Raw genomic sequence first — 16,936 nt, forward strand, 5'->3', positions numbered from 1 at the left:
GAATTGCTTCCTATAATTTATAAAGTTCGAAAAATTGTTAAGATATTTAAACGTTCCCCTTTAAAAAGGATATTTTACTAAAATATATACTAACTGAAAATAAAGCAGAATATATGTTAATATTAGATTCTAAAACACGTTGGAATAGTTTACTCCTAATGATGGAACGATTTTTGAAACTGAGAAGTCCAATCCAAAAAGCAATAATCGACTTAAACCTGTAAATTAATTTTTCAGATAGTGAATTCGACTTAATATCCAGAACTATATCAGCTCTACTTCCAATAAAACTGACTATTGAGGCATTGTGTCGGAGAGATTCTAATTTATTAACAGCTAATGCAACAATAAATTTCATGTTGCAGTCACTGAAAGAACAGCACACATCACTATCCGAAGAATTATATATTACATTGAAAAATCGCACAGAAGAAAGGCATACCGAAATAGAAAATGTCTTACGGTATTTACATAATTATAATGATTTTAAAAATGAAAATGAAAAAGAAGAAAAGAAAATAACCAATTCAAATCTGATTAAGTTTAGAGTAAAGTTTCTTAAAAGTTTTTACCCACAGCCCTATCCACATTCAGAAGAATTTGGTTCAATTATCGAAGATTATGACGTCACTACTGTCGATAGTGACAAGGAATTGTCTCTTGAACAAAAATTAGAATTAGCAATAAATAAATAAAATTTCAACGAACCAAAATACAATACAGAAATCAGCTATATCCAAAACCATCCGACGAGAAATCGATTTATTTGAAGATGAGGGATTTAGAGGTAAATACTTGGAAAAGAGTATATTGCGCATTGCTAACGGTACCACCAACTAGCGTAGATACCGAAAGAGCGTTTTCGACAACTGGTAATTTTTACACAAAATTACTTTTCAGGCTTAATGACAGTACAATTGATGCATTATGTTTTTTAAGATCACATTTCAAAAAGTTGTAATAGTACTCCAGACTGAATAGTGATATTTACACTTTTTTGTGATTTAAATAAATAAGATGTTTCTTTACTTTTTTGTGATTATATACTCTTATAATTTATAAGTTATAAATTATTTTTTGTGATATTTGCACTCTCTAACAAAACTGGCAAATAAAACAAAGAAACACCTGTATTTTCTTTCTTTTTCTAAAATTTCTAATACCGGTATTAAAACCGGTATCCCGGTATTAAGATTTAAAAAATACCGAATACCGGTATTGAACTTTTGGTCCGGTATTGCAATCCCTATTTACGATGTTTGCACGATGAGGATGGGCGTTGTCATCCATAAACATGAATTCTACGCCCATGGCTCCCCTAAACAAACGTACATGTGGTTCCAGAATGAGGTCCCGATAGATTTGGACTGTCATGGTTCCAATTTGAACATGCAAGTCAGCTCTGTAACTCAGAATAATTCCTCCCCAAACGAGCAATCATGCACCACCGTAACGGTGTCATTCAATGATGTTCTCTTGGTGATAACGGATACCTGGCGCTTCTCATATGAAAGTCCGGCGAGAATCAGACTGCAAGCTAAACCTGGACTCGTCGGAAAACATCACACAAGCCCACTGTTGCGGTGTCCACAATGCATGCTCTCTACTCCAGGCTAACCGCAGGCGCAGCGAGTTGTAGTAAGTGGAATACATCTGACAGGCCTACGAGCATATGGACCAATCTGCCCTAAGCGAGTATGTACACGGTCTGCCTTGAAATTGTCGTACCAGTGGCTAAAGAGAGCTGACGAGACATATCTAAAGGTGGGTTCACACGAGGCTTTTTATTGCGCGCAAACGTTGTCTCTCTACTGTTGTCCCTCTATTGTCCCCGTGTGAACAGTTGAGACAACTTGTCGAGACAATGGCTAATAGTTGTCCCGACGGGACAACTATTTGCCATTGTCCCGTTGCAGTCACGTGATTTTCCTGAAGTAGGCGTGACCTTCTATTGCGCGCAATAATAAGCTTCGTCTGAACCCACCTTAATGTTGTGCTCCGACTGTTTCTTTTGGCAGTAATTGCCAAATACCGGTCCTCATTCGGCGTTGTAACTACCGGTCCTCGTTCGGGAGCGACCTGTGCTGTGACGTCTACTCACATTACCATCATCGTGGAATCGTTGCCAAAGCCTCTAGATGACACTCAGGGCGATTCCAAGTTCTTCGGACGCTTCCAGCGGGGTACGCCCACATTCCAGACGGCCGATAATTCTACCATGTAAAAAATCATCCAAATGCGTCCTTTGTATCACAACTATGCGGTTATTGCACTGAAAGGCTTATAAAGCGCTTGTGAGCAAATTTACTTCTTTGCCTATATTTCTTATACGTCACTTTCTTACACTCTCGTCATTGTGACGGGCTATCGGTGTCATCTGGTGCCTTCCTGCAATTTGCATATGTTATTTGAAGATGTGTGTATCATTTTACGGACGATATATTTTAGAATTCGACTCTGAATTATCCTTACTTTATGGACATGAGTGTATTTTGGATATTATTTTATGGATGAATGATGTTTTATGAATTTTTAAAGTTTTTACGGATTTTTCGCCCACCCTGTAGATATAGCAGTTCTCTTCAAACAAGTACTCAGTGCAAACTGATGAGGCCAATCCAGTATGTGACATCACAGTGGCTTCTGACATCGCTCGTTAAGTGGTTCATTTTTTTAACCCTGTTTTTTGTTTGTTGTGTTAGGTGCTCGTTAAGCGAAATTTAACTTTATTCGATTTTCTGCGTTACGATACGAAACTTGAAGCACGACATATTTCGTCTTTGTACGCGGAAGTGCTTTGGAAAAAGGAGGTGTATGTGTGTGTGTGTAGGGGGGTGGCTTTTGAGTTTCCTGTTTTCTTTTCCGCTTTCGGACTTTGTACTGCTGTGCAGAGCAGCATGGGAGGAGAATTAGTGTTATATTGTTTTCATATACGAGAAAGTCTATGAGGGAGTTGATTGTAGTGTAGGATACGGGCAAAATTCGATAGGATGGATTTCTGTATTCTTGCCATTTTTACTTTCTCGTATACAAAGTATAGAGAAACTCCTTCAATAGTCAAAAAATTCGAAGTGTAGATTTCGAGAATCTTCCATGCTTTAGACCTCCCTGATTTTTGACATTATTTCTGTCTGTTCTTTGGCAAAGATGACAGAAAAAAAAAAAAAAGAAAGAAAGAAACACACACACCTTTTTGAGCTATATGGTTGAAATTCGGTATAAAGTGTTAGCATTCATTTTCTAGATTTGTGTAAACATTTGCGCGAAATTCATTCGGGGAAAGTGTATCTTGCTGTCCGAATATAAACTAACACAACTGCAAAACGCCGAGAGAAAGATTGATAAAATTCGGTGTATCTGTATTGTAGCGTGAAGAGTTTGACGTGAGGGGTTGACCATCTGTCTGTCTGTACTTGAAGAAACATGTAAACGCTATAATTCAAAAGTGCAATGACTTAAATATACCAAATTTTATATGTGTTTTTGTGACTGCGATTATAGTTCTGTGCCAAATTTTGATTTCAGTTGGTTGGGAGAAAGACCTTTAAAACACAAATTCAGTTTTCGGATATTATTAACAGTATATGAGGAATGAATCGGCAAAAAACTCGCCAAGGGTTATACAATAGATTCAATAAAATACCAAATTCCTGTTACAGGTTTAATATTTTGTGACTAGTGTACGCCAATGCCATGCTAGGCGTTTCTCTGCGACATTATCTGTATTGGAGAGTATGCGGGAAATTTTTGTGGAGACTTTGTTACATAACCAGTCGGCTGTATATGTTCTTTCCATGCCTTTATAGAAAGAAATGTTATATTAAATGTGCTTCCTTCTGATTTCAGAAAATGCTACCCAGAAGCCAAAGGTCTTCAAAGAGAGGCAGGGCCTCAACAGACGGCGCGGAGCGATGCGCCGCCGCGTTCATCAGGTCAATGGTCACAAATTTATGGCAACTATTCTTAGGCAACCTACTTTCTGTTCTCATTGCAGAGAATTCATCTGGTAAGTGAACCGCTGCTGCTTAGGTTCTAAGAAAACTACATACTGCAGTTATTCTCATAATGCGACTTCCTAAAAATTATTCTAGATTTTTTTTTTCTTTTTAATTATCAGGACCTTTAGGACCCGACACTTTCGTCGCTCAAAAAATATGTATATTTACCGATCCGTCACTCTACTTGTGGTTCAGTGTCTGATTTCTAAACTGTTATACGTAGATCAAGCAAACACATCCAGTTAAGAAGAAGGCTCTGAATGACGCACTTCAGGAGAAAATTATAAAATCTAAATATTTACACAGTGCCTCTAGTCGATATTAGAAAATTTTCTTGACTTTTTAATATTTTGCTCCCATTTTTTCCCGTTCTTCTGTAATCAAAATTAATCTAGTTATAAAATTGTGATTATTTAAATCAATTAGCGGCTACCTGCAGGGAGTTTTGTGTGTTCGAAGGGGAATCTTTGTCGTCGTGGCTATTGAAATGGTCTAAAATCGAGACATTCAACACTTTTTACTTCGGCTGATTTTTTTTCTTTAAAATCTTATGTCGAAATATTTAATCAGATTGACTAATAGGATCGGGTAACTGTATAAAAGATTAGATTTCGTTATTTTTAAAGTATTGCGTTTGTCGATTCAAGAAACACTTCTTTACTTAATTTAGAGCATTTTTCCAACTGGATGCATAAGTAGAAAAGCTAGAAGCATATGAGAGGGGGAGAAAAAAAAAACTTTCTCAAAAGCTCACATTTTTTTTCTGTCACCATTAGTTTTTTTCGCTTTTAGGTAGAGAGCGCATTCATTACTTTGTGAATGGTCTTCACTTGAATCTTTGAAAAATTTTCTTTCTAATTTACATGATTTTTGCATTTATCATTCATTTTCAGTAATCGGTTCTGCATTTCTTGTCCACGGGAATCCTGCGCGCTTTTGCGTATTTTCCTTTCAAAAGAGGCAAGAAGGTGGAGATGTTTACATTTAGAAAATAGGTTGAATTCTGAATTAGGTGGAGTAATAACCGCTGTTCTTTTTGCGCCCTATCGAAGGTCAGAGTTTTACCTACGAATACGATAATAATAAAATTTTAAATTACGAAAATATTACAGAACGTGAATGAGTGGTATGAAATTCCATTTATCTGATTATAGAACTGCACGAGGGTAATATTTATAGTGATGAAATAATATTTAGAATAAACATTTTTTTTACTTGTCTATATAAGATTTAAACAGGGCAAAGAGCTGTAGTTTACAAATAAATTTACCACTAGATTTCAGCAAATTTTCACTCTGAGTCAGGGGAAAAAAGAAAGAAAGAAAAAAAATGTACAATCAGACTTGAGTCAAATTTTGCAATTTCAACTCTGTTGGAAGTGATTAGACTAGTTATGGCACCTAAACAGTTCTTTATCGAACTTTTGATTAGATCAGTAGGAGAGATGAGATATACTGAATTGCTTCGAATAAACGAAGACGATGAATAGAAACATTTTTGTATCATTCAACAAAATTATAGAGTTTAAAACCACGAATTCCTTGAACATTTTTGATGGGTTACAAGATGCTTTTAAATCTTTTTTAACATGTTATTATTTACAGATTGCTTGTAAACTGCATGATGAGGCTTGCGAAAACCACTCATTGAAACACAAGGGGAAATTATAAAGAACTATTGCAAAAGTGATGTTCATTCTTTCTACTAATGCAAAGGCTGATGCGTTCAGGAGAAATAAATATAAAATAATTTTTCGAAACCCTTTATCATGTTACAATTTCTCGAACTAGAGTTTCGAAACCTATGTTTTTTCGCAGAAAATATCCACCACCAAATTAAAGAAATTTATGAATGAGCTATTAAAATTGCAGATAATTAATTACCTTATTTTAGCATTCATTCATTTGCCGAATGTTAAGAAATGACACGATTTTCTTGGATTTCCGTTTCCTTTACTCGCAAACGACAATTGTCAGTAAAGAATAAATTAATTAGATATTCCCATTCTGTTCTCAAATTATGTCATATCCTCTGAGTAAGCAAAAGCAAAATTCATGTTCAATTAAAATTGTCTGATCTGAAAATAATATTTAACTATAATATTATAATGACCGTTGAAGCTCGGGATTCATGAAGAGAAAATTTATAAATACAGAAACATTTAATGTACGGTCCCTCAAAAAGTGTACTTGCAATTGTGAGAAGTTTGCAATTTTTGTGAATATTTCGAAAACTATGCGCACATTTTTTTGAATTTTGACATTTTATCGTGTCAGCTTTGCTCCCACGCAAGAGTGTTACTATATTTCAGTTCATTTTTTCCCCTGCATTCACATTTAAAAGTTCATAAAATTTATTACATTTGTGTTATTTATGCATTTATTTCGTGGTTTTATGATAATAATGATAATTTTCTTTAAGCGAGTAACATTTTTTTCTTCCGAAATACATAATAATTTCCGATGTATTGCTAAAAATTCATTTAATATTGAACAAGTTATTTTTTAAAAAAATTCTCAAAATTATCATTGGAATTCCATAAAATTTTATTCAGAAGTAAATTTCTCGATGACAAGTCATTGCATATAAAGTAATGGATAGCCGCAACAGTGAAATTTCGTGAGAGTCGTCAATTTGCCAGTTTGTCGTTTGGAACATTTCCTTCGACACCGAATTTTTGAAGATTAATAAATTTATAGAGGTGTTCTCTGTTGTTGACTGTGCAATCGTTGAAATGTGCTAGTTTCTGAGTCTTTAAACGAAGGGGACCTTTATTTTTCGATTTCCGCAATTCTTTTTTTTTTTTTTATTTTCTAATAAACAAAGTGTATTAGAAAGAGAAAGTATTTTAATCTAAAAAAAATGAATCAATATTTCTGTGATTCTTCGTGTTTCATGAGATGAAAAGCACATTGTAGCTTTGTCTGTCAGTAACTCAAAAAACGCAATTTGCGTGAAATTTGCATAGGACCTTTTCATCAAATTTTCGGACTTCTCACTTCAGTATGCATGGGAATTCTGTTTGTTTGCCTGTCCGTGTCTGTATAATTCAAAAAATAAATAACAATAAATGAAACGAAGCTTATAATTAGTATTGTCGATCTATATTGGATTCTAGAATCAATTGTAGAGAATGGAAGGGGTAAGGTACCTAAAATCCGAATTCAGTTTTATTCACTGTGTTATGAAAGAAACATACCATATTATGTTGGTGTGCAAGAAAATCGAGAAAAAGCATCCCCCTCCCTCATGTTTATTGCTGTTTAAAGACATTGTGTTCATAGATGTGAAATTAAAATATGTAGAGCAGTTCTTACAAAGCGATTTCAAAGTGCATTTTTAATGAAATTTACTATTTTAGTTATAATCATTTGTTACAAAAGAATCAACTGTGCAATGAAAGGAAGGGAGGGTGGAATGAACCCTTCCACTACTAACTAGCTGTGCAAATTCTATATGTTTGTTTCGATGGGTGGGTGCAGGATGGAAAGCCAGGGGAAACTTAGTGATCCCATTTTACCCCCTGGCCCTCGTTTTGATACAAAAACCGTCTTCTCAGTAAGAAGTTTGCATTGCTGGTGGAAGGATGAAATGAGTAAAAACTTGTGTGAAATTTCAAACCATATGCATTCATATTCCTGTTTTGTGTGATGGAATGAATTCCATCTCATCTCCGTATTCTCAGTTCCTTTTCTTTGTGAGAAAGGAATTGAGAATATTCCTTTTTCAAAGGAGCTGCTGTGTAATGAATGCTTAAAGTAAAATATTATTTCAAAAAAGATGTTTTAAATAAAGTTTCGCATATATTTAATCCATCCTATAATTATAGTCTAATGCAACCAGGTGTATAATTTTTCATTAAATTTTTAATCAGTACAAAATGCATTTTTTAATATTGTTTTACTCTTATTTGATTTGGAATAAAATACTTTTACTTCTATCTTTTTAGGGGCTTGGGCAAACAAGGGTATCAGTGTCAAGGTAAGAAATCTTCAAGTCCTCCCCTCTTGGATTTTCATTTTTTTGGGACAAAAAAACTTTCTCACTGGAGCATCTTGGCTAAAATGATAAATTGTTTTTCTACAAAAACGAAAGAACATATATAAAAATCATTTTAAAGTTTTAGTTTCAAAAGATTTTTAAATAAGCTTACCACTCAGATAAATTGTATTTTGTTTATATTACCCATTATTTTAGTATGTGACAACAAGTTGATTTAAATAAATTTAATAAAAACGGATTTTAAGAATCATTTCTATAATTCTAAAAAAGCACATTTATTAATTATTTTCTGCATTTCAATCAATCATAATCCATTATAAATTTTTTGGAAACTTGAAATCCATTTTTTCTTAAATTTACTAACTTAGGGGAATGCCGTTTCATTCTGAGAATATCAAAAATAAAGTATTTTTTTGTGTGGGGGGGCTTGTTATAGTTCACAGTTTAAAAATTCATTCCAACATGAAGTGATTGAAAAATTCTATCTTCTCAATAATTTCTTATCTATATGAAGTTTGATTAATGCAGTTTCAACAATGCATAATGAATGATGCCAATTAGTTTTGTAGTATATCAGAAAATATCTCAATAACCAATTTTCTTCTTTGCAAACATAAAGTGAATGAAATTAAGGGTCTGCCTTGTCTTTGATAATATAAATGATTATTTTAAACATAAATTAAAAAAGAAAATATCATGAAATAAATGATAATCTATCATAAATAAAGTTAATTACATACTCTTAAATGGAATAATTTAAACTAATATTATATGATTAAAATTTATTTTTAATAAAAATTCAGCAAAATGTACACCTAGGAAAAAAAATCTCATAATAGTTATGATAAGTTAGCCCTTTAAATTTAAACCAAGTAACCTTTCTAGTAAAGGTATAATATTGAAAGTTCTATTAAATTGGAGATATGAATTATTAAATGTATCTTGTCATTGCATGCACTATTCTCTGTCCATAATTATATCGAAAGTGAAATCAGCAACTTCTGTGAGTTAAAATTATTTAGAAATATGAATGTTATCTTTGCTTTGCATAGTTTCAAAAGGAAGTATTAAATGTGCAATAATCTATCTAAATAATTGTTAAATTCTTGTTTTTATTTCATGCAGTAATATTTCGACTTAACGCTACCCCAACAAGGCCGAATTCAATTTTTTGTTTCGATTATTTCCACATTTTAGAATATGGTCTAAACGCAGAATTCTTAAATAAAAAATAATGTCAGAAATAAAAAGAAAATTCCTGCATCCTTTTTCCAGTATATTGCAGTAGCTCTTAAAGCTGCTGCTGTAACTGAATTTTAAGTATACATAATAAATACAATATTATTCACACGAACTCTACGAATGTTAATAAATTATTTTGAAATAAAATAAAGCTAAATGCAAGAATAATAATATGTAAATGCCACACAAATATCTACCATTCAATTCATAGTAGTCTGTAATACGATATATGTCGCTCGTTGCAAGCAAATTTCACTTTGTGACTTTGCCCATTTATGCACAGAAAGGGAGAAATCTTCGCACTTTTGCCATGCCATCAGTGAGAACTAGAAGATAAAACCATCTGCATGAACTCAAAGAAACTTATCGTGAAACGGGAAATGAAGCTTAAATCATTATCTGACTTTAAACAAAAAATGTTTTATATGCTGCCTTCCACGACTGTGTTGCAGAGCCAATATATGAAAAGAAGGACAGTTCATGCCGAAAAGCGTCCATTTTTTTTGATTTGTTGCAGCCAAAGAGATACAATCGTACTTCTGAAAGTTTTGGAGGACTAACAACTAGTCAGCGTTCAAGAAAGCACTTATTTCTCCGTGATTCATGCCATAGATCTTATTTCTCTTGCTCAGCATCTGTGTTGGGAAATTATTAGACTCGTTTTACGAAGAACTGACAGCACTGAGTGTTGAGAGAAATGTCTCTGTTAGAGACCCGAAATCTACCAAATTTCACAAAAGGTCTTGACCTACTTAAAGAAAGATGGCTAGTTTTGGAGACAGTACACTCTAGTTTGTGAAGTATAGTCTAGTTTGAATAGGTTCTAATGAGCAATTTATTTAAGTGGTATCTAGTTGAATTTTGCATCTATTTGGATTCGAATTTGTTTATATGGAAAATGAGATTCCCCACTTACAACCTTTCAATTTTTCCTGCCTTTCGCCTCTTTGGCGTATGTTTCGATGCAAAACTTGACCCATGACTGATGCGTTTTTCAATGGCACAGTTTATTGCCTCACTTGAATGCATTTATACACAAAGGTAGGCTTCCATTTATACATTTTCGACGGGCCCACTAACGCTTTTTTCCATGTATTCAAATGCGTAATTAGATCCTCAACGATCTTTCCGTTGGTCGGAGTATTACTGCATGTATTGAAAAGGCTTATTGTTCATTTTATTTTCTTTGCAGTATGCACTTGTGTTGTTCATAAAAGATGTCACGAATTTGTTGTCACCAAATGTCCTGGTTCCAGAGATGCAACGACAGATGAGGTAGTGTTTTCGTTTCATTTTCTGAACATCTACATATTAAAAAGTCTAAGTGTGCTGATTCAAAACAAATTGATCTAATTGCAAATTACTTTCACGAATGATGTTATTCAATGTATTTATGTGATTATTCTGTAATTGATCTAATTGCAAGATAAATGGTCTTATTCAACATACTTATGTGGTTATTCTAGTAATTCTAATAATCTCCACTTTTTAGATATTCTCATGTCCAAAAAGACATTATTGGAATTTTTTTTGTGTGTGAATACAATAGCTAAAAAATGCTTTAAACTAGACAGATTTTGTTATGTGATTCGTATACAAATTTAATCGCATTTTGTATGAGGCCCACCTGCAAATACAGGGTGTTTATAAAGTCCTGGACCCATTTTGATGTTTAATAACTCATAAAATAATAAAGATAGATTTAAATTAATAACATAAATGATTAAATAAATTCAAAAAATTTCATGACCCTTGTCAATGAACTTCCACGTGTGCCCACTTCGTCGCACGGAGAATATCAAGTCGATAGTCAATTTCACGCCAGGTAGCGACAAGCATGTCGGCATCCACAGAGCCATTTGCGCACATTATGGCGATTAACAATGCCAGAAACATGAAAGGATGCTTCATCGGAGAACATTATGCTCTTCAGAAAATCAGCAGCATCTTCTATCCTTCTTAGCATATCTGTTGCAGAGGCCATCCTCCTAGGCCTATCGTTCGGTTCCAAAACTTGAGCAATTTGAACTTTGTATGCATGCAGTCTTAATTTTTTCTTAATGACCTTGTACACCGTCGAAATTGGCATATCCAATTCTGTTGCCGCTGATCTCACAGATATTCTAGGATTGTGTAAAAATGTCTCTCTGACACGCTCAACATCAAAATCACTTGTGCAAGGACGTCTGGAACGTTTCTTATCTTCGATACTTCCAATTTCTAGAAAATTCTTTTTCCACCGCAAGATGCTGTTTTTGGATGGAAGATCTTTTTGGTAAATTCTTCTGAAATTTCTCTGTGCTTGCACTATCGATTTCATTTCTATGAACCACCATAAAATCTGTGCTTTCTCTTGTGGTGTATGCATTCTCCTTAATATCCGCTCGAATAAAACATCACATACAAAAGTACTACATAGAACAAACACATCAAAAGTAAACATAACATTGCAATAGTTGCCAAAAACAAAAGAGAGAAAAATGCAATTAATAAGCAGACAATATTTAGAAAAGTACAGATATTTAGACTGGAAAATGAAATTATCTGAAATTAACCACACGCGCAGACGATATTTACAAAAGTAAAAATATTCAAACCTGAAAAGGAAAATATATGAGTTATTCCATCAATAAATGCCATAAGTTTGTTCATATCTTTATTATTTTATGAGTTATTAAACATCAAAATGGGTCCGGGACTTTATAAACACCCTGTAGTTTATCTGTAGCTGGATTGAGAGTATATTAGCTAATGAATAGCTAGATGCATTATATTTTGTGCATTGTTGTATCATCAGAATTGTAAAGTGGTATAAAATTTGACTCAATCTGTTACTAGGTTCACTCCCATATCATTGTATATATTCCCTGACTTGAAAGTCTTATATCTAAAAAAAGTAATTACTTAGATTTAAAAAAAAAATTGGAATATGGATTCTTTTTTTCATTCCATTTTTCAAATTAAAAGCGGAATCCTGTTATTAGAAGTATTTTTGTCTGTATGGGAACATAATAATTAAGAAATAGAAAAATTTAGATAAATTTTATCGCCAGAATTGTATATCTGTTTCAAAATAAAACCTAGTCTATCATTGAGATAGCCATTTGATGGCCCATCAGTTGAATGCAACATGCATGCAAATGCAGTAACTCAGCAAAGCAATGATTTAATAAATGAATTTGTGATTGGATTTATATCAAATTTGAGTTTTTTTTCCCAAAAAGAAATGTAAATTGCATACTTAGTTTTACTTTGTTATTCTACGAAATACGGAATGCACTATATTTTTCAGTATAAAAAGGGAAGTATAAGAAAAAATGGGGTGAGTGGTGGTATTCCATGTATTGTTACCCTTTTGCTCTATCCCGGCCCCCAATGTAGGTAATAAAGGTTTAAATACTGATGGCTTTAGCCAAGATCTGCAATTTTCATCTGGTAGTGGTACACTTTAATTATATAAAATTGTGTAGGAAATACTTTTTATAAATTGGATAGCTAAGATTCTGTTACCAATAAATATAAAATTTCTATTATTTATCAGCCTATTTTCTCTCAGTTAACTGAGCCAGTACTAGAAAATCGAACAGCATTTATCACTTTTTATCTTAACAAAGTTTATTTAAAAAAAATATTGAAGTTTGTATTGGAGCTAATTTCTATGATGTAAAGGCTTGTAAAAGGTTTTATTTTGAGATGATAATTTATAATGCCAGAATCTATTTAGAGAAAAAAATATATAAAACTAGGTTCCATTTTTTTAGACTTTTAATGATCTGAGAAAATTTCATACATTTTTCATGAAATAAATATGGATCTTTAAATTTTTCCATAATTTTTGAGCTTGGGAAAATATTCTTTTTTGAATGTCAGAACCATTAGGAAAATGAAATTAAAAATCAATGAACATAAAAATCATACATTAAAAATCAATAAATCCATGAATACACTTATCAGCAATTGATAGCTTAATTTTTCTTTCAAAGATAGACTTTATTAAGGGCAATATTCTCTCATTTTGATTGGGGATGGATATGGGTTCATTTCTACTTTGTCAGCCATGGAGAGGATGTATTATCAAAAAATTCTATATTTATTTTTCCCCCTGTCCAAAAATTATGAAGAAAATTAGAATTATGAAAATTTTAAAATTGTGTCTGCTTATGTGCATGATAATTCAAAAATGCATTAGAGGCAGGAAATTTAGTATTATTCCATTGAAAGGGAGTATATCTAACCTCATATATATAATCCTCGATGATTCTAAAATTCAAAGAACTGGGTAGATGAAAGTTGATGTGTAATTTTTTCATCAAAAATGCAGATATGTGTATTAAAGCTTGAATCCAGTCTATCAAGGAGTTGACTACATATCAGTTTATTCACTTGCATATAAATGTGACAATTAAAAACAGTGACTTAAATAAATGCAATTTGATATATCATTTTATGATCAATATTTATACATCTGTATTAAAATTTGGATCCAATTGGCCAGAAGGAAAACACCCAAAATACAAACTCGTTTATCTTTATTATACTACAACACACAGAATGCTGTGTATTGAGTCACAGTGCAAGAAGTCAGGGGAGCAAACGTGTGCTTGTGCACTTGCTGTGACCTTGGAGAGTTTACAGGCTCCCTTCCCATCTTTACCCATGATATGTTTACGTTAAACAAATCTTTATAAAGAGAATCAAAAATAAATTGATGTATTGTCTTACTTGAAAGTCAAGAGAAGAATATTCCATCTTATTATGACTTGAAATCAGCAATTTTAGAAAACGTTGAAAGAAAAAAATTTTAAATTTGACCTTTGTTATTTGATTTGATATGGCCTTGTTCATTGTTCCTTGTTTAATTGTTCAGCTCAGTTAAACTAAGATCTAATGCATAGGTATGTATTATTGTTATTTTATTGAGTGATCATAAATAATTGGTATTTCAGGTTGCAGGAGGAGGTGGGAGTCGATTTAACATAAACATCCCTCATAGATTCACTGTTCATAATTATAAAAGGCCTACATTTTGTGACCATTGTGGTTCGATGCTTTACGGATTGTTCAGACAAGGTTTGCAGTGCGAAGGTAAGCAAGTTCTTTACTTACATTCCTTTGCTTTTGATATTTCTCCTGAAGAAAAATGCAGTATCATATTATCTTGCTTTTATAATTCCATCTTCATTATATCTAACACTTTTTTCATGATAATGTTTCTGAACTGATAGACAGTCAGTAGCTTATTATGTGTATGGTGAAACATTGCTTTACAACGTAGAATAAGGCTGACCTTAAGACACATAACTATCAAATGTTGTCCATACTTTTGTCTTGGGTAGTTCGTGCTCTTTAAAAAAGTATACTGCAGAATTTCAATAACAGTTTTATTTCTAAATTAATTTAAATGTTTATATTTTCCACGAATGATTTCAGAGCATATTATTGCATATTAAATATCTGCTCGTAGGGGGGAGGGATTGGAATTAGAAGCATAATTATTTTTGTTTTTTAAGTTATGAAGCACATAGTGCTTCATAACTTAAAAAAGATAATTTTAATACTTTTTTTCGCTTTAAAAAAAGTCAGTAAGCAGCTTCCTGTAATTTTGTTATATTTATTATGACTATCAAAATCAAATTATACTAAAATGGTGCACCAACTTAAATGAATTAAGAGGAGGTATATGAGTGTGAAAGATTTACACCACTTTTTTTTAAAAAAAAAAACTTTTCAATGATTCTAATCTTATTTCCATAGAGTATTTTCTTTAATTTAATAAATTATATAATGTATATATTTTAAAAACTCTCTTTTTCACTCCTTTAGTGATTGGATTTTCTGTTTTTCTTTTTTGAATATTGATAGTTTTCTTTTCCAATACTCTCTTGTTTTAATTCAAAAATCATGTAATGTTTCTGTAATATTGCTTAGTAAAAAATTAATATTTTCTCCATATTTGATAAATTTATCCTTTCTCTGGCTGCAGTCATACCACCTGATTGTTGCCATATTTGCCAATTTTATAATTGATAATTTAATTCAAAAATTAGTATATGCAATTATTTCTGTGTTTGGAAGTATTTATCATTCCAAGCAATTTCTTTCACCCGTGAAAGGCAATAAGTCTTCTATTTGGTCCAGAATTATTGCTATTCATCTTGAATCAATTTTGAAAATAATAATTGCAGACAAAATATCTCCGAACGCAAGAGGGATGCTATGTGTCTGAAGCAGAAAAGAGATGCTGAATGTGGAAGAAAACATTCTGTACTAGCAAAAAGTGTGCTACAATATTATTGCAGTACAGAAGAAATATCTTTTTTGATAATAAGGTTGACTTTATTATTGTTTTTTCTTGCTCTGCATTTAGCAATAATTCTACATTTCTATAAAAATGTAAGTTTTTTATTTATTCATTTTTATTTTGTATCCATATTAATCTATTTCTTATATATTTGGCATGTGCTAGTACTTCACTTTGATTCCCCAAAACAAGTGAAAATTAATGTCATTTTATTGCATAAAAATTTTTAAGCATTTTTACAAATCGTCATCATTTTTTGTAAAGCTTGCAGTATGAATGTTCATAAACGTTGTCAGAAGAATGTCGCCAACAATTGTGGCATAAATCCGAAGCAAATGGCAGAAATTCTGAGTGCACTTGGAATATCAAGTGATAAATTAGGAAAGCCTACATGTAGGAAGAAAAAGGTGAGTGTTTGCTTAACATTTTTGGTTATATGGATTAGCGGTTTGCAGAATTGCAATAACTCCTAAAATTAAAAAAAATATATTATACCTTTGTGATTAATTTTATTATTATTATTGCCTAAATGGAAAAAAAAAAAAAAAAAGATAATAAAAGCAAAAAGAGAGGGGGAGAAAAGGACTGCAAATGAATCAACAGGCAGGATATAGCAGCAAATAGCTTTACAGTTAATTACTTAGGAATGTATCAGAATTCGCTTCTAACACATTATCCAGTGATACATTAAGAGGTGATAACTGAGGCTTTCTGTTTTGTGAATATAGCATTAGCTGGATTTGAGTTAGATTTTTTTACAACTACCATTTTGTGAACTGATGCATATTCCTTTTCCTTCCCTCTTACCAAAGCTTGTCTTTGTTATCATAATTTATTGTAGTTTTTATCTCATTTTCCGGTTTTTGATTTCATTTATATATAGACTCAATAAAACTTATCTATCTTATTGAAAAAAAAATCCTTTAATAATTTTCTAAAGTGCAGTTCATACATACATACATACACGCGCGCGCACACACACACACACAATGTAAAATTGTGAGCTACATGGGGATAAAATATCTTTTTATGAAATTCAATTTTAATTGATATTCTCTTGATACATATTTTTGACTAATGTTGCTTTTTGAGCTGATGAATCACTATTAGTTATATAAAAAAAATTCTTGCTATAAGAGCTGTAAAGGATTACAATCTCATGTTTACATTTTGTTATATATATGTTTGTGTTTGTCTTATATAGCATTCTTTTTTATATACAGCCTTCAATCAGCGAATCTCCAAACAAAATGGGTCAGATGACAGAAAGAGCACATACTTCACCTTTACCTTCAGATTTAGATTCACGAGGTAAATTTCGATTCTTTTAACTATTTACTATTATTTATGCAATATGAATTCGATTTTTTAAGTTTATGCATATTTTCATTCA

At 32.1% G+C, this 16,936-nt stretch overlaps 1 protein-coding gene across 1 annotated transcript in view; it reads left to right on the forward strand.

Annotated features, from left to right (window-relative positions):
- LOC129958112 (calcium-independent protein kinase C-like) overlaps window positions 1-16,936 on the forward strand; it is a 64,595-nt gene that overhangs the window by 25,526 nt on the left and 22,133 nt on the right. The window contains exons 3-8 of the mRNA XM_056070307.1: window positions 3,847-4,006; window positions 7,948-7,979; window positions 10,435-10,517; window positions 14,189-14,327; window positions 15,808-15,950; window positions 16,767-16,854. Coding sequence (XP_055926282.1) covers window positions 3,847-4,006; window positions 7,948-7,979; window positions 10,435-10,517; window positions 14,189-14,327; window positions 15,808-15,950; window positions 16,767-16,854 — 645 coding nt within the window. The remainder of the gene's footprint in view (window positions 1-3,846; window positions 4,007-7,947; window positions 7,980-10,434; window positions 10,518-14,188; window positions 14,328-15,807; window positions 15,951-16,766; window positions 16,855-16,936) is intronic.

Source organism: Argiope bruennichi, chromosome 2, assembly GCF_947563725.1.
Source record: "Argiope bruennichi chromosome 2, qqArgBrue1.1, whole genome shotgun sequence".
In the NCBI taxonomy this organism is placed as follows: domain Eukaryota; kingdom Metazoa; phylum Arthropoda; class Arachnida; order Araneae; family Araneidae; genus Argiope; species Argiope bruennichi.